A 27826-nucleotide genomic window follows, 5' to 3' on the forward strand; every position below is an offset into this window, starting at 1 on the left:
CTCCGCCCATTAGGGGCGTGGCAAATCGGACAAAACTGTATCTCCTAAAGTTATAAACCTAGAATGCTGAAATTTTGCACGTAAGCTAATGTTTTAATTCTATGAAGATGGGTGAAAAAATTATATATCTACGTCCCTTAGGGGCGTGGCAAATCGGACCTGAAGATATAGTGATTTTTCGAATTCTGCTATATTTTAGGCACTATTGATGCTAGAGATCTGAAATTTGGTATATATACGCGGGTTGATCACCCAAGTCCAACGAGCTATGGTAGATATATGTCCGCCCATAGGGGGCGTGGCAAACCGCAAAAGTTTATATCTCCTACAATTTAAGAGCTAGAAGCTTCAAATTTGGATAGTTAAGTTACTGGTAGCCTCCTCTATCGATGCCCCAAAAATAATTTCTAAGCCTCTTTAGGGGCGTGGCATATCGAAAAATACCCTGTAATTTTCACATTTTTTGAGCGTAAGAATTCAAATTTTGCATTTAGGTAACCGGTTACTCGTTCTAAGAACTGGCTAAAATTGAGGAGTCGACGGCCACTAGGGGCGTGGCAATCGGCATTTACAGTGCCCGTATCGCGACATTTATATGCGTCAGCCATCTATTTATGCATTTGTACATATAAATAAGCTTAATAGATATTCATAATACAAAAGGAAACATTTTTATGAATTTAAAAAAATTTAAAAGAAGCTAAAATAACAAAAATTTGCAATTTACAAAAAAGTGTTTTCCGCGGGATTTGAACTCGCACCCAACCCAAACAGCATGTTTGTCAAAATAGCTAAAATAATGGTCGTCGGCGCTTCAGCCTACAGCACCACCGCGTCGTTTCGATCAATAGAAGTTAAAACGAAATCACATTATTGTTATGACGCCACATAGCAAAGAAAAGCCAGAGTGGTGGCTGGAAATTCAAAAACAATGCAAAGACAAATCAATCGCAACGAGATTCTTAGAATATGCTAGAGTACGCATTTATGTGTGCATACATACACACATACAAATGAGCGCGTGTATAAGGCTGGAATGCTTGATGCTATGCGTGCAGACTTACATATATACATATGTATGTATTTGCATATATGTATTTGAGGGCTATTTAAGAAGAAACAAATTTAAACTTATAAAATTATTCGACTAAGAAAATGAAAAGTATTAAGTGCCATTCAGTCAAGCTCGCACCTTCCCAATAAAATATCTATTTTATAAAAAACGAAAAATGTATGAAAAAAAAAAAAAAACAAGTAAGAAGGCTCCAGTCGAGACTGCTCGACTAGGAGATACCCTGAACCCTCCAAACTGATATTCTAATCATTCTGGACTTCTTTTATGCACACATACATACACATGCACGTATAAGCACGCGCTTTGCAAACTGCGCAGCTAGCAGCGGCTGCGCTTGGGCTGCACTGCAGTGTGGGCAATATAACGAGAATTTATTTGTTGAATAATTTCTTTTGTAGACATACGATCTTAATGAAACTTTTAGAGCGTAATCATATGGCTTAAATGTGTGTACATTTCAAAGCACAAGTCTCTAGTACTTGAAATGCGTTTTTTACAAATTGGGGGCGAAGGGGGCGTGGTATCCAAAATCTGTAAATTACAAAATCTTTGTATCCATTAACTTTATATACAACGCAAATTTGAAGTCTCCAGGTCTAAAAGTGTTCAAAATAAGCTGAAAAAACATTGTCGATTTTTCGATTATTCTCGATAAAAAAGTTATCGGATGAGTTATCGAAAAAATAAAGCAAACTTGTACTGCCTATGGTATACACGAGTATGCTTGCCAAATTTCAGCTCTCTAGCTCTTATATCTTCTGAGATCCTTTTGCTCATACGGACGGACGGACGGACGGACGGACGGACGGACGGACGGACGGACGGACAGACGGACAGGGCTATATCGACTCAGCTCGTCGTCCTGATCAAGAATATATATACTTTATGGGGTCTGCGATGATTCCTTCTGCCTGTTACATACTTTTCACAAAACCATTATACCCTGATTTCCCATTTTCAATGGGTTCAGGGTATAAAAAACATAGTAGAGGTTCGAACCTCCCTACTCTAACGTTACTTGCGTCGCCCTTAGCACCCGCGCCATTGCTTTGCTCGAGCACTCAGCTGCTAAAATAGAATAGCTTAATAAGAGAGCGTCATCAGACAAAACTACAGTAACGGCTAGAAAGTCCAGAAATCAATCGAAATTCTAAGAATGTGAGAAAAGGCGCGCTTCTGTCTGTACGCATAGAATAGACGATGAGTGTGTGCACATGTATAGTAAAATCGCGCTGATCTGCTGCTAGCTTGAAGCCGGTATCCAATATATGGATATAAATACATGTATATTATTAAAAGTCAAAATTGTATAAATTATATACATATGCATGTAATTTGAATGCAATTATGCAATGATCATAGCAATAGCTATCGATGATTTTCCCATTTTAAATGGGATCATGCCCTGTTTTTTGTTGCGCACTAGACTTGAAAATTGCACTATATACTCTGGTTGACAGCGTTTGGGCTGTGAATGAGTCTTCTGCAATCGGTATCGCCCGACTGCAACGTTCTTACTTGTTTTTCATATCACTCATCACACTCTCTCTTTCTATCTCGTCTTCTCTCGCTTTCTTTCTCTCTCTCTCTGTATATCTCCCTTTCTCTCTACTCTCCCTTTCTTGTTACTCAAAGTAAAAATAGTTGATTTTCTTTCATCTTGACACATCTCCCTAAACTTGTATCATTCAGAGGCAGTACATGCATTCACTCTGAGTTTTGTAGACTTTAAAAGTTCCTCTTTAATCTCGAGATCCCCAACTCATTTCTCTCATTGCAGCGTCCACTTGCTGTTAACACCTCAAAGATGGAGAAGGAGTAGCAACAGTCTAAGAGTGTCTCTTCAGCTTCTCACCTCGATTCGGCTACCTTAACTCGCTTTGTTCATCTGAATTTTGCTCTTGGTGTTTTGCCACTTCTCCACCTTCCCGACATTCTCACTTTCTCATTAATAATTCCGCTTAAATGCTTTCTAATAATTTCCGCATAATTCATATCGATGAACGTTTTATGCGGCACTTACGATAAGGGCAATTCCGCCGTGCGACGAGCTGCGTCGCCTCTGGCTGTTGTCCTGGCTGTTGTTTGCTCGCCAAACAAACAACACGTACAGGCGCACACGCACACACATGCACACACACACCGTCGCACACACACCTAGGCTATGGTATTCATACTCGATTGATAACCTTAATAAAATGCTTCACATTATGCCAATCGATTGCACACCATGAATGTGTTTATCCTTTGCCTTTGCCTCGCCTAATACAGCAGCCCCCGGCTTGGTGGGGCTTAGGACGGGGCGGTGGGCAACTAGATGTTGGGGCTGGCACATCAATGCCGGCTGTTGCCAAAGCGCAACAATGACTGAAGCTGAAATTCGAACGGTGCCACGTTCGTATACCTTGTTGGCCTCCAGCCGGCTCCAGCCAGCTACCACCTAGCGCTTACACCGCCACGCTCATTTAGTGCTGGCTGGCGCTGGGCGGGGCATGCGAGGGGCGGGGACTCGGCAATTGTGCAAAAAGTGCCAATAAAGCACATTCTTTGTTCGGCTTTGGCTTCGGCTCGCAAAGTGCTCAACAAAGCGGGCGGGCCAAGCCGGAGCAGGATAACGTGTTACGCTAGCTTACGCCTGTCTGTCAGTCAGTGTGTGTGTGTGTGTGTGTGTGTGTGTGTGTGGTGTGTGGTGTGTGTGTGGGTGTGCCTGAGTATGCAAGGATAATAATAATAACGTATGAATAGGTAAAAACGTTGGCGCGCTGTGCTCAACGATCTAACCAGGAGACAGAAGGCAGCAGGCAGGAGGCAGCAGGAGGCAGAGGCAGGAGGCGAGAGTCTCATCACAGCATTCTAGTTGGCCATTGCCTGCGCTTGATTGCTTAGCTGTTGTGTCCATGTGTGTGTGTGTGTTGCCTGATTGTTTGCCTTGCCCTGAATGTGGCTGAGGTGCATAGACACACACTCACACACACACACACACACACACAGGCACACCTCATTGATTTTATTGTGTTTTTTGCAGAGCATTCAAAGTGCTCATAAAAATGCCCACACAATAAAAACGATGATGCGGCTGATGATGACCGGACTCCAAGGGGGCGGAGAGGGGGCAGCACTGCCACAAGCTGAGCCACATTCACACAATGGACCCAACCTGAACTAAGATATTTCGAATAGGCCCACTCCTCCTCCTACTCCTGCTTGTCCACCCATTGCTCCGCTGCCCATTCCAGCTGCCAACCTGATGTCTATTTTCGCTTCAGCGTCGGCCGCTGCCTCAGGTCGAAAATAAATAGTTGCCACTGGCATGGCCTGAGATGGCATGGCATGGCATGGCACGGTTTGGGTTGGGTTGGGTTGGGTTGGATTTCAAGCATCCGTCAGGCGGCTCGTCAGCCCTTTATTGTGGAGACACGTCGGCGGCGAGTGGGTCAGCCTAATGAGCTCAGTCAGCAAATGGATTTTTGTAACTCATCCGAGTGCCGTGCAAATGCTGCTGCAGCTGCAAATAATGAAAAATGCATTTTCAAACTCTCGCTTTCGGTTTTCGAGAATATGCGATTCCAATTTGGCAGGCAAATGCATTTGGGGCTGGCACAGCTTGTGCAACAATGTTGCCGTGTTTTGTTGCAGCAGCAGCAGCAGCAGTAGCAGCCTCTCTGGTGTTAATTTGTTAGCACATTGCAGTCCGGGCAGACAGTGATTAATTACAGTCCAAGTCCAAATATAGACGAGCGGCCAAGTCATTGCTGCCTTTCAAGTTAATTAGTTGGAATGCTCAAATAACAAATTTCATAAAATCACACCCAAAAATAAATACAAATACATATGCATATGCGCATATAGTATACGTGTGCGACGTGGGCTTCCTGTCACCTCTCCCCTTGCGCAGTGGGCACTCGCTAGGCTGGGCTGGCGCTTTACCTGCGCGCATAAATTTTAAATCCGTCCTGACCACAATTTGCGCATTAAATCATTTCCAGGCCATTTCACAGCACTGGGCGCCACCGCAACGCCGCATTCATTCACACACACATACACACTCAATCGCATTCAGTTATTCGTTTCGATTTGCAGGTGAGCAGCCGCCTGGAATGCTGCACGAAATATGCAAAAATTATACAGCCCAATGCATGCAACGCATTGAGCATTGCGCATTTGGGGATTGGGAGATAGGAGAATCGGAGAATCAGAGGATTGGGGATTGGGTATTGGCAGCGGATGCAGGCGAGTGGCTGTTGATGCTGGAGGCCACTTCAAATATATCACGCGTGAAGTGTCTGTCTGGTTCGCGTGATTGACAAACGCCGCCAGCCACCGACTGCCGACTGCCGACTCCTGCCGACTCCTGCCGACTCCTGCCGACTCCTGCCGACTCCTGCCGGGCTCGACCAGTTGGCTGAGGTGCATGCAACGTTTTAGAAAAGATAAATTTAAGTAATTGTCAATATTTCAAGCGACGTAATTGCTGCCCCGTGGCTGGCTGGCTGACCAGTGTTGCAAAATAAAATAAATGCCGGACAGCTCGACTCAAAAGCAAAGGCTTGACGCTCGACGCTCGAGGCTCGAGCATGGCCCTTGGATTCATGCTGCGGCTTTATGCAGCTGCAGTTCTATGCAAAGCCCCCAACCCTCGGACCTATTGCCCACTTGACGTTTTACCAATTTGCTGCACAACACTTTTTCCCTTTTTCTTTTTTTGTTGGCTTTTGCAACACTTTTTGCACTTTTTTGCTGCACTGCAGCAGACAATTTTGTTGCGTGTTAACAACTGCAACAATTTAGGTTTAATTGATGCCCGCTGCAACGCTGAAGTGTCGCCGCTGGCAGAGCAAAGCTGGCAGGAGGAGGAGGAGCAGGAGGAGCAGAAGGCAGGCGTTGGCTTTTGTGCAACTTTTGACCATGTGTATGCTAAAGTGAGGGGGGAGGTGGGGGGAAGGGTCGCTTTTTTTGGTCCCGCTGCTTCCGCTTGACGAGTTGTTAGATAAAAGCTATTTACATGTTGTTATTTATGATTTTGCAGTTAAAATGCGCTGTGAAATATTTGCGGCGCCGCGCGCTGCCGCCGAAGGACTCGACTTCGGGCTATATTACGCATACGTCATGTTGTGCGCACTTCACATTCCGTTTATTTATATAGCTTTAAAAGTTGCAGCACTTGTTTTCACTTGCTGCTTCTGTTGTTGTTGTTGTTGCTGTTGCTGTTGTTGTTGTTTATGTTGACGTTTATGTTTATGGACTGGCCAACGCACCTTCGGCCACGTCCACACATATGCCACACGACGGGCAACAGTTGCAGCACGGCTGGTCAGCCGGTCAGTCAGAAAGGAGCAAGTTTCAGCTGGGTCCGGGGACTATAAACTTGCGCTGGGGCATTATCGAACACTAATCCATATATGAGCATATTACATGGGGGATAATAGCCCTCTCAGCGCCCAAGTTGGTTCAGCTCTGCCTCGTCTCGCCTCGCCCCGCTTCGCCCGCCTCGCCTGGCAGCAACTTTATTACTTTATGCTGACTCACAAAGTGAGTGGATGTGAAACTCATGCAAAGGTTGGCTTGTTGATTTATCGCCAGGGTTGGCTGCTCTTCACATGTGTGCGCACTTTTTGTATTGTATGTGCCCCACTGTGCAGCCGGGCCGGGCACCCAGCGCGTATGATGAATATGTAATTCCAGTGTTATCCACTGCGTTGAACTTTGATTTAGTAACTGCGAAATAAATATTAAATTTTCAATTACAACGACTAAAGACTAAACAGGGAAAGCAGCAGCAGCAGCAGCAGCAGTCGAGCAGCCAAGCAAAGCAGCCATCGCTTTTTCCATGCAATTACCTTCGCCTTCGGCTGCAGGACACGCCCTGGCCTCACACGTGGCGAGCATCCTGTCCTGGCTGCTGTTCTGCTGGCTAATGGCGCGAACAGTGCTGCATTGGCCAGGACTCAATCTCCCTCGCTCTCGTTCTCTCTCTCTCTCTCTCTCTCTCTCTCTCTCTCTCTCGTTGACTTTGACTTGGCTTCGACAGGCTGCAGTTAGTTAGTTCTGTTGTTGTTGTTGCTGTTGCTGTTTTAGTTTGCTGCCATTAAAGGAAATTGTCTGTAAAAATGTGGCCGTATTTCTTTTTGCAAGGTACTTAAAATTAAATTATTGGACACATTAACGTCTTGACTTCTGCCGTGAACGTAGACGTCGACGTAGACGTAGACGTAGACGTAGATGTCGACGTGGATGTGAATGTGGCTGCGGCTCCTTTCGTTCGTGGTGGTGCTGCTGCACGGTGGTTGCTATGGCGCAAGTAAATGCCACGTAATGACGTCATTAAAACAAGTGAAATGTGCTTTTATTGTAACGTCTGTACGGCCGTCCGGGGAGCCGGGCACTTTTCAATTTTCTATATTTTGCGATTGCAAAATCTCATGCACATTGTCATCAATCTTAATAAAGTTAACAGCGCGACAAGTTTTATTAAAGCCAATTCGGCGCCAGTCAAAAGTGTCAATGTGGGTGAATGTCTATGTGTATGTGTGTGTGTGTGTGTGTCTGCTTAAGGTGTTTTTGATTCTGAGTTGCGATAATCACTAAGCCCCAGTCAGCGTGACTCAGCGTTGCGCAACAAACGCTCATTAGCATAAGCAACTGACTTCAAGGACCCATTCATTCACACTCACACTCACATTCACATGCACACTCACATTATCATTCACATTCACATCCGCATATTGAATTGAAATCAATCGAATTTATCGCAACAGGTTGCACGTCAAGTCTTTGTATATCTCTCAGTGTCTGTGTGTGTGTGTGTGTGTCTCTGCCACGCCCCTCATATAAATTGCCAGCCAAATTCCGCCAAACGAAGCCAACTGACAAGCGACAAATGAGGCGTAAATGAAATTAAACGCAAGCGCGAAATTTGCAGCGCTTTTATTGGATTATTGGCAGATGCTCTTATATGAATGTGTGTGAGTGCGTGTGTGTGTAGAACAATGTGCGAATTGTAAGCTCATTTGTTGAATTAGCTATAAGTGAATTTGTCTTAAACACGCTGCACACATATAAAGTGCGCCAGGCCTTTCGTTGCGGGCTAATCAAATTTTTAGCTTGAAAGCGGCTAAAGCGGAGATGGCGCAGAGGCACTTTAAAGGCTGCCCGCAGCAGCAATTGCCAACTTTTCATTCATTCCTGTTTAGGACAGTCCACGTCACAAGCAATCACCCACACTCACGCACACATCCACACCCACACACACATACAGAGACTGTAGGCAAATGTCTGCAACTGTTTATTGTTGATAAATTGCTGCTGAGGAATTAGTGGGAACTGCAACGATGATGGAAGAGCCGTTGCTGTAGCTGTAGCTGTAGCTGTAGCTATAGCGAGTCGCTTCCAGTTGCTGTCAAGTGGCTGTGGCCAGCTTAACTGGGCAAACACCTACGACCACGCCCCACAGCCCGCCCCCATGGCCAGAGCTGGCAATGCTAGAGCAGCTGCTGCGGGCTACAGAGCTCGCAATGTTTTTAGAAAATGCAAATTTTCTGCCTAGTCCAACTTGACCAGCGCTCAGCTTGAGAATGAGCCGGAGCCGTAGCCAGAGCCGTAGCCGTAACCGGAGCTGGAGCTGGAGCTTGACTAGGCACGCAAATCTTTATGCCTGCCGGACTGCAGAGTGACACATGTCGGCAGCATGGAATCAGAATCTGTGCGCTTTATTTCGGACAACGCAGAGCTATGGCCGCAGCCAAACGCAGATAGTGCTTTCATTAAGCCCACACACACGCACACACGATAGTTATATATATGTTTATACTATATGTATATGGTGCATGATCTGAGCTGGCAGCCGGGCATAATAAAGTTAGTCAACGCTCGGGGCTGTGACAAGTTTTTTGGCTTGTTTGGCATTTATTTAGTTTTAGTTTTAGTTTTCAGCACACACACACACATACACAGCAGCCAAACAAACAACAAAATGACATGCAAATTTGAGTAACTGCGAAATGCAATTGAGGTGCCTTTTAGTTTATCTTTGTCAGCCGCATCATAATCAGCTCTTATTTGATTTGGCCCAACGGCTCTTAAAGCCTTAAGCGCCAGCAGAGCGTGGCGCTCAGGTATTAACCTTTTATAGTTATCTAAGCCCACAACTTGGCCATAAATTGCCAGCAAATCGCTGCGCACAGCGCATAAATCTTCGATTGTCCACTTTGCTTTTCTTTCCTTTTGGCTAAGCGGAAATGTCCAATAAATTGTAATTTTTGCTAAGCTTCCACTCAGTTTCACCATCCCTTTCCCTCTCTCTCTCTCTCTCTCTCTCTCTCTCCCTCTCTCTCTCTGTTGCTCTTTCTAGTTGCAACTCAATCATCGTTTAATATTTATGTGCTGTTCGATTGTGAAGTTTATGGGATTTGTTGAAGAGTTCCACTTGGCTCCGTCGATAATTGCAGCGTCTGCCCTCCGCTTGACGCCGGGCTGCAGGTGTTGTGTGACCCGAATTTATTGTGTATTCTGCAAAACGGTCGATTTGTGCCCAATTGGCTTGATTAGCCGTTATTTATGGCATTGCTTATTGGGTTTACGTGTAGCTGAACTCAGTCCAAAGAAGCGAGTATATCACGCAATAACCAGAAAAACTTACATTGAGGTAAAGCCTCCACGGAGTACAGCAGCGTGAATGGATGAAAAAAATTGTTCAGATAAGCATAAATTATACATTAAAATTATTAACATGTTTTTAATGATTCGAGCGGAAGGAAAACAGAGATCTCTCTCTAAGTTATCCCGAAGTAGCAAAGTAAACTAGAAGTTTAAATCCTTTTGTGTTATTCAACAGAAATATTTGAAATGAAAGTAATCATTTTTTATTTTTTATTTAATTTATTATGGAAGAATGAGATCAAAAAGTCTCCTTAGATATGTTGCTGAAAAAACGTATACTAATGCCAATGAATCTTTACACGCATATGTGTGTGTGTATTTGTTTCGAGTTTCATCTTATCTGCTGACTCCATATGTGAAGATATTCTACATTGTCAAGTTCTTTTCATCTACTTATATTATTTGCTCAACTTGATACTGAGGTACTAGAATTATTATTATCTCTATCTCTCTCTCTCTCTCTCTCTCTCTCTCTTTCCTTCTCTCTCTTCTTCCCACCCTCTTTTTCTTACTAAAATCAAGTTTAAATTTTATACGCATTATTTGATACAATGGAAATTTGCCTTTGCTTTATCGAGACATCTTTATAGAGAAATTTTATTATTTGTATTCAATTTGCGGCACATATGGAGAATATTGTCCATCAATGCCGTCTTGTTTCACGATATCAGCGACATCAAATTATCCACAATGCGGCAAATAATGAAGCAATTCTTTTTTTGATTTTGATTTTCAGTTTGTAAACCCCGCCGCAGCACTGACTACTCCGTTTTCTGATAGGTTTAGTGCTTCGCTGCTGTGCGGCATTGTGCCTTCATTAAGCGGCAAGTGGCGCATTCTGTGCATATGTTGCATATCCCTTCAGCCTCTGTTTCCATGTGGGTGGGCAGCTTCATCGCATAAACGTGTCACATCAAACAACATTGATTAAAATCTAAAATGAAATAGTAGACGTTGAGCTGTGAAGCAGCCGCAGCACGTACACCCAAGTACTCAGTGGAGATGCGCAGATGTGGAGAGTGAGGAAGGAGAATAACTCATGGCAATCCCTAAGTGAAAATCCTTTTCTCTCGCCCTCCAGAGGGCGACTACAATTCAAATTTAAATCAAATGCGACTACAATACCCAATACCTTTTGGGCACATATGTATTGACCACAAAGTATTGTATCATTCGCCCGCTTCTCCGAAATCAAATCAAAGAGTAGCCACAAAAAAATAGAAGAAAAAGAGTGAATGGAGAAGAAAAAGGATGCAGGATAAAGGAAAAGGGTGCTGCATAAAATTGCCAACTATTGGCTGAAGCGTATTCGCAGGCGCCCATAAAATCAGATACAATTTTCATTACCTTATGGCCGCACATTATCGGCATGCGGCCATCGTCTTTGGTGGCTAGAGCTGGAACTGGAACTGAGTCCGACTCTGACTCCGACTCCGACTCCCAAATGGACACAATGTGCTGCTGATGACGTTCAGTGTGCAGAGCAGTTGTTATTGTTGTTGTTGTTATTGTTGTCGCATTTATTGTTGTTGTTGTTGATGATGCTTATTGTGCGCTCTATGGCGCTGACCATAAAAAACGAGCGAATGCTCCAGTAGAGTCGGCTTGACTACCAAATACCCTCCACACACATGAAGCTATTTCATACTACTCTATTTAAGGGTGTCTGTAGATCTAGGTTTATATAAATAACTGTGAAAGTTACCTCAATCATGTTTATCAAGCTTTTAAGCTTTGTGAAAAGCCACTAGTTTCTAATTGACTTAATTAAATTAATTACAATCTCGCTAGGAATTTCTTGGATCGATCACAAAGTTAAAGTTAAAGTGAGCCGAAAATTGCACTATAAATAAAATCATAATAAATTAACTAAAATTATTAACATGTTTATCGTTTAACGAAAACTTGAAGAAATATCGAATCTGTTCATAACATATTTATCGGTAAATAATTTATCTACAATAATAAATATATACATACAATATTTATGTTATAGTCCAAAATACCTGTTTTCATCAAAGTGCAAGGACTACAGGGTATAAGAAGACAAAATTTTAACGTGTGAACGGGACAGCGCGAGCTTTTGTACAACAAACGACAAACGGAAAGTGTCCAACAGGAAATAAGCAGCAGCAACAGCAGTAGCAGAAGCAGGAGCAGCAGCAGGAGCAGAAGCAGGAGCAGCCGGAGCAACGGCGACTTAGTCTAGGAATCGCATTTGGACTGGGACTCAGTGTACGAGTTGCCCAAAATAAAAAGGGTAATAATTTTATCTCGCATTCAGATCAGACACACGTTCGTCTGCCGTCCACTCCACGCCACGCCCCGCCACGCTACTCCAGGTCCAAGCATTGTGCTCGCTCCTGTCCAGCTTTGGCCTGTTCGCGTATTGCGAATGCTTTTTTTCCACTTTTTCCTACTTTTCTCGGCTTGCTCTCTCTTTTTTATACGTATTTGCCGCATCCTTGTGGCTAGTTATGTGTGGCACTTCAAAAGGCTGCTTGAAACTTTGTCAACATGGCCAGGGCTTATGAATACATCCGAGAGCTACCCCAATGCCCAGCGCCCAGCGTCCCCCTCCTCCGCAACGCATTCAATTACATGTACCTCAGACAGCGGTAAGCAGTCAGCTGCCAGCTGTGATAAAGTGCGGCCCACTATTTCTCGAGGCTGAGTGATGAGTGGGCTACGTGGCTTTAGTGGGTCCAATCTATCAACATAATTGATGGCATCGATTAGTTACAAATTTCTGCGTGGAGACAAACGGCGTAGCTCAGTGCACAAATCGGCGATTAATTAAATATTTACTTCGAGAAGCTCGCTTTTTGGCAATTAATTTGACCAAACGAATCGACTAGCTGATAAGCCCTTCCACAGCTGCCGCATCTTTGTGTTCGGCTAATGAAGTGCTCCTCGAGACGATAAACTGTCGCTGCTCCAGTTCGAGAGCAGCCCCCCTCGGCTACACGTTTAGCTCTTATGCATCTCGTGTTCAACTGCACGGAAAAAAGTGCAAAAGCAACGCAAACTGAGACGAGAGTGGATGGAGCAGGAGGTGGGAGTCGGAGGGAGATGGAGTTGGAGTTGGAGGCAGAGACTGAAACTGAGACTCTGACTTCGACTTCGAGCTAGGCGTTTATTATATATTGTAATATGTATTCGTGCCCTCAGAGCGACTGAGTTATTGGGTATGGCAAAGTGCGTTGTCGCCAGACTGCGGCGCGCCAGGCTCATCAACGCCCCGTGCTCTACGCTGGGGGGGCTATAAACACACCAGGGGCACCGACGCCGCATAATTTTGCCATAACATTTCGTTTGGGCCCCCGGCTCCGCGTCGGGCTACCTTGAAACGCAATCGAGTCACTGCATTGTCGTGGAGTCGCTGACGTTGTCCTGCCTCAGGCTGGGCTGGACTGGGCTGGTCTGGGCTGGGCCCGGCCTGATGTTTGTACCTTGGTGCCATAAAAAGGAAACGGGCCAAACAATGGCGTCGTCGGCGCTGCGAATGGAAATGCGAAATGCGAAATGCTAAAGCTGAGTTGCTTTCCATGTATCGTCCTGTTGGCTGCCTGACAAAATCCAAAAATGTCCTGCTGCTAGCCGAGTTCAAAGTCAATTGTAATTTTTATGGCAACTGCGACGCATTATGATCTATAGTATTTCACATGAGAGCATGCAGTAAACTAAATGAAAACTTTTGGCCTAACTGGACTGTGGATTGAGCTCATATAATATAATAATAGGTATTAAATAATAGTTAGTATAAGTAGCAAATAGTAATCGAACACGAATAAAAATATAGTGTTTCTGATGTGGTTTACTGCATATATAGCCTGGGATATTAGAGTTCTTGAGAGGTAAGTGTTAAAACTATTGGGCTAAATGAGTATGTCGAGACATATTAGCCTATAACGCTCTCTATAGAATAATCGATGTAAAAGAATTTTAGTTATATCTATTCCATTTCCATTTTATCCCTTGAACATAGCTAGCCCTATCATTCAAATATATACATACATACATATACTCTTTTATTCTTTTTCCTCCCATAACTCAAGATATCCATTTAGCTTGTTATCTATCAGTTGGACTGTCAGAAAATTCAATTAAATTCAGCTTGGCACATAATTAGAAAAAATGCTTAGAAAAAGGTTCAAAGCTTATTAGGAAACTAGCCCAAAAGGTATCGCTGCACGTGAACAACCCTGCTGGAAGAGCTTCCATTAAATCCTTTAAAAAACGAAACCCGCGTTAATCCCATTAAATGACTGAGCTTCAAAATAAAAAGTAAAAAAAAAAAAGTGCCCAGAAAATTGTTGAAAAATATTTAAAAGAAATCAGTGCAAGTGCCCAACTTGACGATACCTTCATTATTTTGATGCTTGATTTAACCTGACGCCGTCAACTGGGCCTGGCCCTTATCAGCCCATTCCGGCGAGCATAAGGCAGGGGCGGCAGCGGGTGGCCCGAGCTCGGGTAGTTTGTGCAAACAACACGTTGTTTTCATTGCTCATTAGCGGCGACAGCGCGAGTTTAATTAGCATTGACGTTACGTCTGATTCTTATTAGGGCCCATAGAAAAGGGTTAGGGCCAATTGCTGCTGGCAGTTGCTGCCAAACTTCCACATAATTAGGGGAAACGGCCCCAGCACTCGGCAACACCTTGGCCAAAGAATAAGCCGACAAAAAAAGGTGGCCAAGAAAAATGGTGCAACGCTTTGATTCAATCAGTCCCGCCCCCAAAAGAACAACAAGCAGCGAGGGTTGCCCGAGCAAAAACTAATTGCCTTTTCGACATGCATTTAATCTCTATTAGACTACACGAAATTGATAGAAAAGTTGTTCTGCTTGGCCCCATGTGTGAGCCCGCCTCCTGCTCCCTGGAGTGCTCATGCTCGAGTGGCTGCTCCTGCCAGTCCCGGCTAGTCCAGCCAGTCCAGCTCGTCCAGCACCTTTGCTCTTTGCTGTTTCATAAATTATTAAGGGGTTTGCTGGCTCTTTTTGTCCATTTTGGCATTTAAAACAAATTGTTGTTGTACGTTAGTTCGATTATTTGCCAGAGGGTGGCAAAAAAGTTTTCTGTGTGCTGATAATGACGGAAGTCATCACGTCTGACGGCCAGCTCCAACTCCAACTCCAACTCCTGCTCCTGCTGCTGCTCCAGCTCCAACTGCAACTGATAGATGCGAATTGGCTGGAAGGTGTGAGCACGCCTCTTACATATCAATAACATTTTAGTTTGGCTCACGTGAACAGGAAGCCAGCAGCTCCTTGATAGTCCCTGGTGAGTGTGTGCAGCAGCTGTGTCGACTGTTGATGTCCTTTTAATTGAAGTGGCAGCAGCAGCAGCAGCACGAGGAGCAGCAGCAGCGGGAGCAGAGTGTGAGCCTTTGTTCGTAACATAATTTGATCAAGGAGCGGCTGAGCATTGCTGTGGCTAGTCACAACTTTGTTGCCAGCGGGCAAAATTGGGAAATTTGTAAATCTTTTGGGACTGCTCACTGGAGCACACAAAAATGTAAATAAACGCGAATAAAACAATTTGAAATCAAATTTTATGATAACGGCAAGCCGCGAGAATCCTTTAATAAACAGAGAGCGGGAGCAGCGGGGAAGCGAGGCAGCGCCAAAATGTAAGTAGGCGCATTCCGCGTAGCCAGCCACGCCCATTTGCTGCCGTTAATTAAACCGAGAGCCGGGGAAAATCTTTTGGCCAACCACGGCGAAAGTTTTTCCATTACGGCCTGCGCGAACGCAAGCGAAATCAAAAAGTAAAAATTTATGAAGCGTTTAATTGAATTAATTAAAAGCAATAATACCTTGAAATAATTGCGCCCTAATAGAAAAAGTTTAGCATTGCTGAAGCGGCGCCACGACTTGCCACAATTTCCAAATGTAGCCAGCGAATGGCCGAAGGCAGAAAAAGCCAACTGCAGACAGACAACGGACAAGCTTTTGGCCAACACTTTCGGACCCCTGGCTTCAGGCTTCTTCTTCTTCTTCTCCTTGGCAGCCGCAGGCGGGGCAAGAGTTATGTGACAAATCCTGCGCACGCATCTAGCAGTCAGGCCATAAGTCAAAATTATCAACAAGATGGCCAACGAACGGCGCGGCGTCAGCAGCAGAAGAGTGCAGAGCCGTGTGTCCTGTGTCCTGGCTGTCCTGGCTGTCCTGGCAGTCAGTGGCTGTGTGGCAACTGTCACGCACGTAGGCCACGCAACATTGCGAAAAATATGTCTTTGATGTCATAAATCAATTAGGATTGGGCAGCAAGTGTCCTGGCCAGGATCTGCGCCTTAACGGCAAACAACTTGCTAGGCAGCCGCCTCCTTCCCAACTCCTTCCCGCCATTCGACTGCTCTGAGCGCTCTTTTAAACACAGTTTCAAGTTTTAAACGTGCTGCTGCTGCTGCTTTGAAATCAAGCGGCACAAATGAAGCAGATGAACTTGAAAAACAATCCACACACATGCGCCGCCAAAAGTCCTTTGTCTGCGTAATTGTGTCACACAGAAGGGGGCGGGTCAGAGAGGGAGACAGTTCTGCCTGGAGTGTCATGTGTGTGCGTGTGTGTGTGTGTGTGTGTCTGTCGCGTGCCTTTGTGTTAGTCTATCAAACATAATTAAGAAGTTGCACAGCCCACGCACGATTGCTCGACAATAAACAGAAGTTTAATTATTTTGCCCAGGCTCAAGGCTCAAGTGCTGCCCGCAGGATACGAGACTGGCAGCTGATTAAGCCCAGGCTCACCTTTTGACTTATGATGAGTGCCGCTGCTGCTGGCACTGTCTGATGTATTACCCGATTTATGACAGCTGACAACTGACAGCTGACAACTGGCAGCCAGCCAGCCAGCCAGAGCGCACATCATTAAAGCCCAGCACTGGCCGAAGGAGTTGCCAACTTTAATGCTTAATTGCCGCCCAGACTAGAGCCGGAGCCCGAGTCGAATAGTTGAGGCAACACATTTGCGTAAATCAAACAATTAGTCATGGCCTCTACATTATCGGGTTGCCCGAACTATGCCAACTACTTTGACTGTCCACGTTGCCTTGGCCTTGCCTTAATGTGTCCCCGCGGTGCTGTTAGTGCCTCGTCTTACAAACTCTGCCGCAGCAGCCGAAGGTGTTGTCCTGCACTATTGTTAATTTATGCGACATTCTCGTAGTTTTTGCCAGTTGCCTTAATAACTTCTAATATCACACACACACTCACGCACGCACACACAGGCAACCCATTCAGCATCCTTGGGGGCTAGAGAACTGCACAGAAGAAAGAACAACTCGCCACTCGACGCATTCATTAATTTATGGTTTTGGGTCCCTGAATTTATGTACTGCACAAAAATACAAAAGTATTTGTTTTACAATAAAAAGGGCTCGACCCAAGGTGACGGCATGTTTTATGCCTAAGGCAAGACAAGCTGGACAAGCTTTGCTCATTTGAATACTCTCTTAAATGCTCTCGCACATATTTGAATACTTAAATAATATCAAAGTTAATTTCTCCAAGCAGAACTTATTTAATTAACAAAGTCCCCTTTTATTATTATTCTCGCCTAAGATATTTGTTTCTGAAGGCAGCTAGATTAATTAATATATTTCATCTGGTAGACAGTCAAGGTAACTTATTTGTTATTTGTTTCATAGGTATAGCACTACCTATATAAAATAATATAATAATATTACCTATTTATAATAATATAAAAAAGTTAGAGGGGTTAAGAACTTTCTGATTGCTTATACAAAAGCTTAACATAAATCCATTCTATATATACATAACTCACATGTAATCAATGGATATATTGTATATTGAGCTTAAAACTTTAATATGCTTTAAAAACTTTTGGTTTATAACAAACAAAAAATGTCTTCTTGATATGATTTTCGTGTAACGGACTTATTTATTCAATTATTACAATTTCTTTGTCATATTATTTTAAGAAGCGCTCAGTCTTAAAATGCTTAAGCATACAATAGAGCTCATATTTAATATTAAGCTTCAATGTGCTTTCAAATTTTCTATCAAAATAAGTATAAAATACTGAGTATTCGACTTTCAAGTATTCCTCAATGAAATCTATTCTCAGCTACTCTCATCTCGATTAAAGTTCTTGTTTCCATATATGGCCTGACAAACCTCTCCTAAAATCGTTGCTAACGAGCTGGGTTAGAATCTCTGTTGAATTGATTGGACTGCTGGCTAAATAAATTGCATAAGAGCTGCTGTCGGGTTTCTGTTCCGTGTTGTGGCTCACAGAGTTCGCTGCCCCGGGTCTGAAAGCATTACAAAACTTTACCCGTCCGCCCCGCCCAGCCCCTGCTCCTTGATTAACATCAACGGCATTGCAATTGTGCAAATTTTTGTGCGGCTTGTTCTAAGTGGATGGAAACTCGTTTGGAAGCTTGTTTAAATTTAACATTTTATTAGCGACTCACACCTGGAGCTGTAGCTGTGGCTGGAACTGGAGCTGGTAGCAGCGCAGTCGACGTGGTTCGACCAAGTTCTGCTCGCTTTCGCCCGCTTTCCGCATTTGATAATCAAAATCAAGTCGACGCCGGCGCCAGCGCCTGCGCCAGCGTCAGCTTCAGCTCTGGTTGTGGCTCTGATGATGGCCAAGTTCAGTGCCCTCGAATTGTGTTGACGCTTTCCGATCGCTGTTCGCTGTTGATGTTTGCATCGAAATTGGGTTAAGCGTGCCCAGGTACACACAGAGAACACGCTGCGAATCAATTGTTGCATGATCCGCACACCCAGTGGCTAAGGTAATCTTTGTGGGGATTGCTTAATCCGTGGGTCTGGCGATTGCCACAGCGTCAACAGCGTGAACATGAAAACGCAATTAGCCCACATCGAAGCCAGAAAATCAAATGGCCAACACGTAGGCCATATGAAAACCTGTTAACGTTTCAATGACTTTGAACTTTTTTTGGGCTTTTGGTTTTTCTTCTGTTTGCCGCCTGCATTTGCATATCGATTGTTGTTTGCTTGACCCATTTACCGTGGAGCACTTGGAGAGCCGTGGCGCTCTGCTGGCGCTGCTTGAAGCCCACGCCACTTCCACTTTCGTTGGAGCGCGACTTTCTTCAACAATTGCCCATCGATTGTTAGATTTGGCCCTCAAGCTGGGCTCCAATGGAATTGGATTTGTCAGAGCTTGTTACTGCCGTAGCTGGCGCTGCTGCTGCTGCCGCTGCCTCTGCCGCTAGCTCTGCCTGCTGCCTCTGCTTGCTGCTCTGTAACCAGTTTAATGAAGTCGGCGTCGGCGTCGACGTCTATTCTGAACGCAACTGATTCTCGGTTGGCTGTTTATAAAAAGTCTTTGGCCAACTTTCTTGAGCTTCATTCGCGACTCAGGCGCGATCGTCAACGTCTCGTAAAGAATGAAAGCAGTGCTCCACCTATTGTCGTTGCTGGCTGGTGCCAGCATAGTGTATTCCCTGCCATCTCTCGGGGCTAGGGAGAACGCCTTGCCCAGCTCGTTTGCCAGCGAGGCCTCGCAGCTGATTGCCACGCAGCTGCTGAAGCACAACAAAGACATCGACGCCAACCAGGTGTATTCCCCACTGGGAGTAGCCACCATTCTGGCCACGCTAGCAGAGGGTGCCGATGGCGAGACCTACGCGGAGTTTGGCCAAGTCTTTGGCTTCCCGAAGGAGCGACAGCAGCTGAGAGCAGCCTTCGAGCAGGCCTTGGCCGTCTTCCAGAAGCGAGACACAGTCGATGCGCTGCCCTCGTTCCAGACCTGGTTCTATGTCTATCGCAACAACAGCGTGCGCGAGGACTACAAGCAGCTGCTGCAGCGTCACTACTACGCCGAGGTGAAGGACATCAATAGGGAGGAGTCCGACTGGCAGGAGCCGAGCAGCTTGGCGCTGGAGGGCAGCGGCACGGACGGGGATGGCACAGAGCCCAGCAACAGCAAGGATGTGATCGGCTTCGAGACCCTGAAGCGCATTAACGTGGACGACGATGCTCCCATCGGCATCAGCGAGGACAGCTACGGCGAGGAGGTGGTCAACAAGGAGGCCTCCAAGTTCGATCGTGAGGTGGATGACAAGCAGTATGTGGAAAAACCAGTTGCCTTGGCCGAGGCAGAGCAGCTGCAGAGTGAGAGGGAGCAGCTGACCACCGAGCAGACGGCAACGGATGCCGATAGCAGCAGCAGCAGCAACACCGATGCACCAGTGGAAAAACTAGAAAAACCAGCTGAAATCGCCCTGACCGTTAAGGAAAATGTTGCCGAGAAGCAGCAGAGCAAGCGCAGCGATGCCAATGCCGAACAGAATCCAAATATGGAGGAGAACGAGACGGTGCAGGAGGATGAAAAGCTGCGCAAGCTGCTGCCCAGCGAGCAGAGCAGTGCTGCCAACCAGGTGACCGCCAGTGAACCCGAGAAGGTGCGCCTGCCCCTGCAGAAACTGGAAAATGCCGTCAAGTCAATGGTCAAGGAGGGCGCCGACGAGATTATGATTGCCCTCGAGTCGCATCTCAGCTCAGTGGCGCGGGTATGTCTCAGCTGCAGCTGCAGATATTCTCAGGTGACTTTTCTCTTAACTAACTTCGCTTCTCTTTCGTCTCCTGTCAGGTCTACGGTGGTCGCAGTCTGTTCCGCAAGGACGACATTGCCTGCGCTCTGAGCGCCAACGCCATCACGGGTCGGGCCAATGATGCCAAGACCAAGATGCTGCTCTTCAATGGACTCTACTTCCACGGCAGCTGGCGTCAACCGTTCTACCAGCTGCGCGACGGCAGCGACGAGTTCTTCTTCATGACAAACGAGGACGCCATGAAGACGCCCATGATGCACGCCCGCGGCAAGTTCAATGTCTCCGACTTGCCCCACCTGAAGGCGCGCCTGCTCTCGCTGCCCTACGAGAACGACCAGTACAGTCTCTGCATCGTGCTGCCCAACGAGCCCGAGGGCCTCAGCGAAGTGATCGCCCAGCTGGAACCCAGCGACTACAAGTACGCACGGGAGCACATCCTACTCAAGGAGCTGCACGTCACGCTGCCCAAGTTCCAGGTGATGGAGACCTCGCGCTCCGAGGCAATGCTCAAGCAGATGGGCCTGAAGCGGCTCTTCTCCCGCACCGAGGCACAGCTTAACCTGATGTCCGAGGACGAGGATCTGCACATTGACGAGATTGTGCAGTTCGTGAGCGTGCGCGTCGACGAGGATGGCAGCAGCACCAATTCCCTCTCCGCTGCCAACATCCAGGCCCGCTCGCCGATTGCCACCGAGGCAGCTGCCGTGCTGCCGGTGCCAGAGCCGGAGCCGGAGCCGGGCGTAGAGCGCTTCGATGTGAATCGCCCGTTCGCCTACTTCATTGTGGACTGCAGGAATCAAGTGGTGCTTGCCTCTGGCAAGGTGTACGCGCCCGAGTCCGTGGATGAGCTGCCGCCCGTGTCCATAGAGGTGGAGCTGGAGCAGTCGTAGATCTTCCCACATCAATCAATCGCCTAGCTCTTAAGTTTCGTAACGAATTTTCACCGATTTCCATAGCTCTAAGTGCTCACACGCAATAAACAAGAATTTCATATTCCACAAACAAGAAAAAAGCAAAATAAAGTTTCCTGCCGATGCCGCGTCAGATTTTTCCCAGCCACTTGAGCAGACGCAGCCTAGCGGACTCGGCGTCCATTTGCTGCGCAATCAAAACAACAATTAATTCGCTTACTCGCTGACTAACAACAACAACAGCAACAACAACAACAATAATAATAAGCAACTGGCAGCGAGATCAACCCTCAGGATTCAATTGTCTGTCTGTAATATGAAATGTATCTGGCGGTGGGCATCGCTAATTTCCGTGCAGCAAATTTGTCATTGCAGTTGCCTCGAGATTGAGAATGGTGAATTGAGAGCTGAGAATTGTGAGTTGAGAGTTGGGCCAGGGCTCGGGGGTTGCTTGATGTGCCGTGTGCGTCTGCTTTGTTGACTTTACTCCGAGTTCCATCAATTCTCAGGCTACTCAAGCGAAAGCGGCGCATCCGACACGTGCCCCTGCCTAGCTGGCTGGATGGCTGGCTGGCTGTCAGCCTTGGCAAATCGGACAGCCCTTCCCTTCAAGTGGTCAATGGGCAGCAATTAAAAGTCTCATTAGAATGCATGATGTCTTCTTTTCGCCAACAGCCAGCCAAGGTGGCCAGCCAGGTTCTAGTTCCGCACTCGCAGCACGCCCAGCACTCGCAGCACTCGCAGCACAAGCCGAAACACAGCACTGAAAGTGGATGTCTGGGAGCAAAGACGCAGACACGATTGCGAATGCTGGCGCCAGGCTGTCGGGCGCCAAGAGCCAGAGGTAAAAACAGGAGTAAATGCGTGCCATGATTATAGTGATGACGACTTCCAGCCACCCCAGCCTCCTGCTCGGCCCGGCTGTGCCTGGAGACGCAGACCAACTCCTGCTGGCCTCCTGGCCTCCCGGCTAGCTGCCAGCCGAGCAGACGATGATGTTTCATCTTTTCCACATGAAAACTCACGTAACAAAAATTATGATAATCATAACTTTTTTCCTTGTTTTTTTTTTGTTTTTTTTTTTTTTCTGTGGACTTTTTCCTTTGCCTCTTTGTTTTGTTAGCCACTGGACAAAGGAGTCGCTGGCGCTGGCCAAGGTATTTGTGGGCCAGGCTGGCGTCTGGCGTTCGCTCTATTTTTATTAAGTCTTGCATATAAATCAATGCTGCCAGATATGCAGAGTAGCCCCGAAAGGTATCCAAGATTTATAAGGGCTGCTTTCTTTCTGGCCACATTTTCATCTTCTTTTCTTCTTTTTTTTTTTTTGGTCTTTGTCGTCAACTCGTTTAAACATTGCGCAACATAGTCCGCATGAATAACAAGTGAGTATCTGTTGTTTTTTCGAGAGCAGTGTAGTTTAACAGGACTTGGACACTCTTAGCTCAAACAATCAGTTGTAATGAATAAAAGAAAAGGAAAGTTCTTTGGCATACCCCTGCCTCCGCCTGACAAGTAAATAGGCCGAGACGCAATAAATTCATCCAATTGCATCAGAGACAAACATTTACTTGATGGCAATTTCAACAAAGAGTCACGCAACGTCTTCCAGATTTATTTGGCTGCTTCAAGTCCCATTACAAGTCAAGTTCAACGAATTAAAAATGCGCCCGGCTGCAGGCAACAAGTGTGGGAAATCTGTGGAATTTCCAACAGGGCCAGCTGTTTTCCGAGAACTAAACCGAAACAAGACGAATTTTCCAGCGCCGATTCACGCTGACATTTGCGGCGTGAAAATCTAATGAGCACATGTGGGCGCCAACTGACAAAGGGGAGCTGCTGCTGCTGCTGCTCCACTGGAGTGAGTGAGTGGTTGGGTGGGTGAGTGAGCGGCTGTCAAAAAACGTCCACGTCTGTGTTTCACAGTGTAAGACAATTTTCAACTTTATTTCCTCAAAATGCTAAACTATTTATGAATAGATATACCTATTGCTTTGGTATTATTTTTAATCTATTGTAGGTTGATTCTCCGATTGATGGATACATTTTATAGATTACATTGACAGGGCTCCAAATGAATTCAGTTTTGCTCTATTGTAGGTCACACTGCTTGCTAGAAATCTACAAAAGCTTCTTCATGCTTGACGGTCTTTGACTTTGGTTTCTGTTTAGCATCGTTGTGCTTGTCGAAGTTGGAAATGTCCTCGGCATTCGAAATTGTGGGCGTGTATGGGGGCTGTATGGTCTGGTTGAGCAGCGGAATCCACTCCACTTCCTTGAACCACTCATGGTTCTTGATGTCCTTGTTGCCCCCAATTAAATTGCCAAATCTGCAAATACCGTTAACATTTAGATTACAGATATCAGAGCAGAGCACACTTGCCTTTTCGAAAGATCCACTTGCAGTAAATGATCCACCAGATGACGCAAAGGCCCCGAGAAAGCACTGGGCATTTTGTAGTCCCCCTCGCAGATCTTGTTGTACATGACCATGACGTCGCGACTGTGGGTGGCGAAGGGCGAATGGCCGGCAACAAACTCGTAGATTAGCACACCAAAGGCCCACCAATCGACGCTGGTTCCATAGGGCTTCGACTGTATTATCTCCGGTGGCAGATACTCCGGCGTGCCACACAGGGTCATTGTACGCGTCTCCACTTTCTGCAGGAGAAGAGAAAGAATTTACAAATCAACTTGCCTTTAGCGAAGCACACTTACTTTAGCAAAGCCAAAATCCGTCACCTTCAGATAGCCATTCTTATCGAGCATAATATTTTCGGGCTTCAGATCGCGATACAAAAGACTGCAATAATGGAGATATTCCAGGGCGAGAAACACCTGAGCCGCATAGAAGCGAGCCTGTTTTTCGCTGAATTTGCGAACTCTGCAATGGGAATCCGATGAAATAGATAGTTAAGATATATGATATATAGTTGCCGACTCACTTGCGATGATAGGTAAAGAGCTCGCCACCCATTATAAGCGGCAGGACGAGGTAGAGGCTGTCGTTGTCCTTAAACGAAGATATCAGATTAACGGTGAATGGAAAGCACATTGAGTTGAGCACTTTTTTCTCGCTCATGACATGCGAGACCTGTTTGGTCTTGATAATTTGATCCTTGCTCAGCTGCTTCGAGGCGTAATAGTTGTCGCCGTCCTTCTCCTTCACCAACTGCACCTTGCCAAACGAGCCAGCACCCAGGGTCGCCTTGATGATGAAGTTATCGAGACCGCACGACGGCGATGGGGTATTGCGAACGAACTTCTTGTTGAACTCATCCTTCAGCTTATCCAGTATGACACCATAGTCAACCTTCGGACTAAAGTACTGCGGATCCATAGTGGATACCCGCCCATTAATTTAGTTTGGTTTTCTAATTTTTATTGTTATTTTTGGTTATGTGTATAAAACTATTAATAAATGCACCAAGAATTTCGACTAAATACTACACACATTTTGGGACAAGCTAGTCAAGCAAATAAAATTCATAATAATGAAAAATAACACAAGGGCTACTTGTAGACCTTGATGATCCACATTCAGCTCTGAGCAGCATAGCGTAGTTTCTTGTGGAGCTCACATTGCTAGCTATCGCAGTTATCAGATGAACCAAAGCTCAGCAGCGAAAACAAAACATATTGGAAGACCAACGTTTAAAAATTATTAAACAAGTCTGGGTGGCGATTTATTTTCGATTTCAATTTCGTTTTGGACTCAAAATTTTCAAAATTTGACAAATCTTCAATACTGGTAACGGTCGGTAGGTAGGGCGGGCTAATATCTTGATTAAGGATTGCATACCAGTCGACGCCTTGAAACCATGGATGGTTCTTGATATCCGTAGAGCCCTCGGTTGAGTTACCTAAACTGAAGAAGTATGCTTGAAATGCAGCCCGTTAAATGGTTCCGGAGTGCTTACCGCTTTGAGGGCTCACTCTGCAACAAGTTCTCAATCAAGCTTTTCAGCTGGGCCGTAAAAAACGAAGGTATTCGATATTCGCCCAAGCAAATTTTCGAGTACATCAATATGACGTCACGATTATGCATCGAAAACGGCGAATGGCCAGCCACAAACTCATAGATCAGTATACCAAACGCCCACCAGTCAACGGACTTTGAGTACGGCCGAAGTTGAATGATTTCCGGTGCCAAATATTCGGGTGTACCACAAAGTGTCGACGTCCTATTGTCCACACGCTAAGTAGATCAGTCTTCAACATAGATATATGAGCTAAGGATCGGAAAGAATTGCCGTCTTACCTTGGTAAACCCGAAATCTGTCACCTTGATGTAGCCGCGAGCATCCATTAAGATATTCTCCGGCTTCAAATCGCGATAAATGAGGCTCATATGATGCAAGTACTCGAGGGCCAGAAGCACTTGGACCCCATAGAATCGCGATTGCTTCTCATTGAATTTTCGCACTCTTGGTGCATAGGGGAAGGACTGTGTCTGTATATTTGCAGATCGAATCGAAGTTAAGGCTAGAACTCACTTGCGATGGTAGGTGAACAGCTCGCCGCCATTGACAAACGGCAACACGAGATACAAATAGTCAAAGTCCTTGCTGGCATCGATCAAGTGCACAAGAAATGGGAATCGAACGGAGCTAAGTACGGTCTTCTCGTTGTGCACGTGACCGACTTGCTTCAGCCGCACCAGATCGTCCTTATTCATCATCTTAGCTGCATAATAATTTTTGCCTTTCTTTTCCTTAACCAACAGCTGCACTCGAACGGAGATATGTGTATATATATATTTTTATATATTTGTATATATAGAGAGAGAGGGGGGAGTAGATCACACAAATATCGATCGGGATAACTCACAACAGTGCCAAAACTGCCATTGCCAATGATTGCTCGCTGCACGTAACTCTCAAGGTTGGTGTACGGCGATGGTTCCTGGGACTTCCAACGCTGCTCAAAGTCCACCTTAAGCTTATCGAGTGTGGCTGTGTAGTCTTCCTTTGCATTAAAATATTGGCGCAAGTTCTGGCTACTCATAATCAGCTCACTGGCCTCTTAATCATTTTCCACAATAAGGATGGACAACACTTGGGAGTAGGATATCTGATAATCAGTAAACGAATAATTTGGGCATTCATAATTTTGTTTGCTTTTGTGTTGTTTCAATTATTTGACAAACGAAAAAACAGAAAAGGCAACACACATCTACATTCACTCTCGAACACTATTTCAATTAGTTGGGCGTGCCGTCTAAATTAGGCCAAGGTATGACAAATAAGCACCGACCCCCAGCCAGACAGACACCGCATGACTGCATGACCACATCAAATGCCAATTTCCTGTGCGTCGGCCACACATATCAACGTCACAGTCCCAATCCCAATCCCAATCCCAGTGGCAGTCGCAGTCACAGTCACAGTCCTAGTCACTGTCAACCTTAACGTTCACGTCACCGACTTCTTGATGCGGTCCGGCAAAAGTAAGAAAAATTGCAAAACGTCCAGTTGATAAATGATGCTAACCAAGATTACATAAGTTCGTAATTTTCTAGTACATTTATTTCTACATGTCAGCTAGTCAGCTTTCATCTCTCAGCTCTCAGCTCTCGACTCTCAACTAGGAGCCTCTACACGTTTGCAGTTGGCATGCGATGATGGACACGTCGGCCATCTAGGTCTGCAGCTGAAGACAGATGCTGATAAGAGCGAACCGGATGCTCCGGTTGTTGCATGGCTTTTAAGGTAACTAGCGAACGACGACCCGTTATTGGCCATTTCGGGCATTTTGGCCATGTGTTATGTGTGGCGTCTGCCCGTTGTTGGACGCAAATTGACAATTAATCATTATCTTTCAGCGTTTTAAGCCTTAACTTGAGTGGGGGCTGTGAAGGGACCTTGGGGCTGGCAGGCAATTACCAAAAGGTTCGGCTTTGTCTAGGCTCTTGGCTCTTGTGTGTGCCGAGGCATGTGCAAATGTCTTTCTAAATATGTTTGGGGTTGCTTCTAATGTGGTGACATTTGTATTCGAAAACTTCATTATTCATTGACAAATGCTTCAGTGGCAATGTTTCAAATTGAAAGACAATCAGACTGTTGCACAAATACTTGATCGGTTCCTAGGTTGAGCAGTTTTTCACATAATATAATAGATTTTGGTGGGATGTAAGACCCTAGAAACCGGTGCTTAATTAAAGTTAGCTTTCATTTTCAATTAGCACTAACGTTTATTGAGCAATTAGATTATAAATTATACGGTAGAATCCGGTTATAACGACTCTGACAAACTTATACAGTTATAGCGTCTTCCGAGTATCACGACGGTTCCTTAAGCTACGGTATAATCGGTTTCGACCATATAAGGTTATATATCTTATTCATATCATTATCATTTCAAGTAAATGCAAGCTCTTAAAAGAGTTTTGGGAGTATTTTGAAGTTCAATTTACATTGATTCTTTCGATATGTCAATGAGAGATAATCCCTTAGGTTTGATTTTCGACGATATCTTGTCATATCATATCATCTCATATTATCTCATATCATCTCAGCAACACTACATAGGCTTCTCAGCAACTCACAGTTCACTAGAGTATAGATCGTATCAGTCAGTTTAAACTCAAGTAAATTATAATGGAAATTTTGTATATCTCTATAGCGAGGAATAGCTCTC

At 45.4% G+C, this 27826-nt stretch overlaps 3 protein-coding genes across 4 annotated transcripts; 1 reads left to right on the forward strand and 2 right to left on the reverse strand.

The window, feature by feature from the left end:
• Window positions 1-19061: 19061 nt before the first annotated feature.
• Window positions 19062-21397, forward strand: Spn100A (Serpin 100A). The gene is made up of 2 exons (XM_018000833.2): window positions 19062-20237; window positions 20318-21397. The coding sequence occupies exons 1-2, from the start codon at window positions 19113-19115 to the stop codon at window positions 21167-21169; spliced, it is 1977 nt and encodes a 658-aa protein (XP_017856322.1). The 5' UTR covers window positions 19062-19112; the 3' UTR covers window positions 21170-21397.
• A 1704-nt stretch (window positions 21398-23101) lies between these two features.
• Window positions 23102-24686, reverse strand: LOC108609133 (cAMP-dependent protein kinase catalytic subunit 2). Its single transcript, XM_018000838.2, has 4 exons — window positions 24133-24686; window positions 23906-24071; window positions 23571-23848; window positions 23102-23517 (listed from the first exon to the last, which is right to left on the reverse strand). The coding sequence occupies exons 1-4, from the start codon at window positions 24525-24527 to the stop codon at window positions 23301-23303; spliced, it is 1056 nt and encodes a 351-aa protein (XP_017856327.1). The 5' UTR covers window positions 24528-24686; the 3' UTR covers window positions 23102-23300.
• A 154-nt stretch (window positions 24687-24840) lies between these two features.
• Pka-C2 (Protein kinase, cAMP-dependent, catalytic subunit 2) lies at window positions 24841-26521 on the reverse strand. 2 transcript variants are annotated; one of them, XM_018000834.2, is made up of 5 exons: window positions 26018-26521; window positions 25684-25913; window positions 25449-25614; window positions 25108-25385; window positions 24841-25055 (listed from the first exon to the last, which is right to left on the reverse strand). In XM_018000834.2, exons 1-5 carry the CDS (start codon window positions 26192-26194, stop codon window positions 24842-24844), a joined length of 1065 nt encoding a protein of 354 aa, XP_017856323.1. In that variant the 5' UTR covers window positions 26195-26521; the 3' UTR covers window position 24841. The 2 variants fall into 2 exon arrangements, with proteins under 2 accessions (XP_017856323.1, XP_017856324.1); XM_018000835.2 differs by having other exon boundaries at window positions 24841-25050; window positions 26018-26518.
• Window positions 26522-27826: the final 1305 nt, after the last annotated feature.

Source organism: Drosophila arizonae, chromosome 2 (assembly GCF_054131065.1).
Source record: "Drosophila arizonae isolate 15081-1271.41 chromosome 2, UAZ_ARI_1.0, whole genome shotgun sequence".
NCBI lineage: Eukaryota > Metazoa > Arthropoda > Insecta > Diptera > Drosophilidae > Drosophila > Drosophila arizonae.

What these genes read in the sequence shown, in the direction of transcription:
- LOC108609133 (XM_018000838.2), bottom strand. Translation starts at nt 24,527, where the DNA reads ATGGATCCGCAGTACTTTAGTCCGAAGGTTGACTATGGTGTCATACTG. An exon ending in CTCTTTACCTATCATCGCAA is followed by an intron (nt 24,072 to 24,132) that starts GTGAGTCGGCAA and finishes TTCCCATTGCAG; the next exon opens with AGTTCGCAAATTCAGCGAAA. An exon ending in CAAGTGGATCTTTCGAAAAG is followed by an intron (nt 23,518 to 23,570) that starts GCAAGTGTGCTC and finishes CGGTATTTGCAG; the next exon opens with ATTTGGCAATTTAATTGGGG.
- Spn100A (XM_018000833.2), top strand. Translation starts at nt 19,113, where the DNA reads ATGAAAGCAGTGCTCCACCTATTGTCGTTGCTGGCTGGTGCCAGCATA. An exon ending in ATCTCAGCTCAGTGGCGCGG is followed by an intron (nt 20,238 to 20,317) that starts GTATGTCTCAGC and finishes GTCTCCTGTCAG; the next exon opens with GTCTACGGTGGTCGCAGTCT.
- Pka-C2 (XM_018000834.2), bottom strand. Translation starts at nt 26,194, where the DNA reads ATGAGTAGCCAGAACTTGCGCCAATATTTTAATGCAAAGGAAGACTAC. An exon ending in CTGTTCACCTACCATCGCAA is followed by an intron (nt 25,615 to 25,683) that starts GTGAGTTCTAGC and finishes CTATGCACCAAG; the next exon opens with AGTGCGAAAATTCAATGAGA. An exon ending in CAGATTTCGGGTTTACCAAG is followed by an intron (nt 25,386 to 25,448) that starts GTAAGACGGCAA and finishes TGATCTACTTAG; the next exon opens with CGTGTGGACAATAGGACGTC.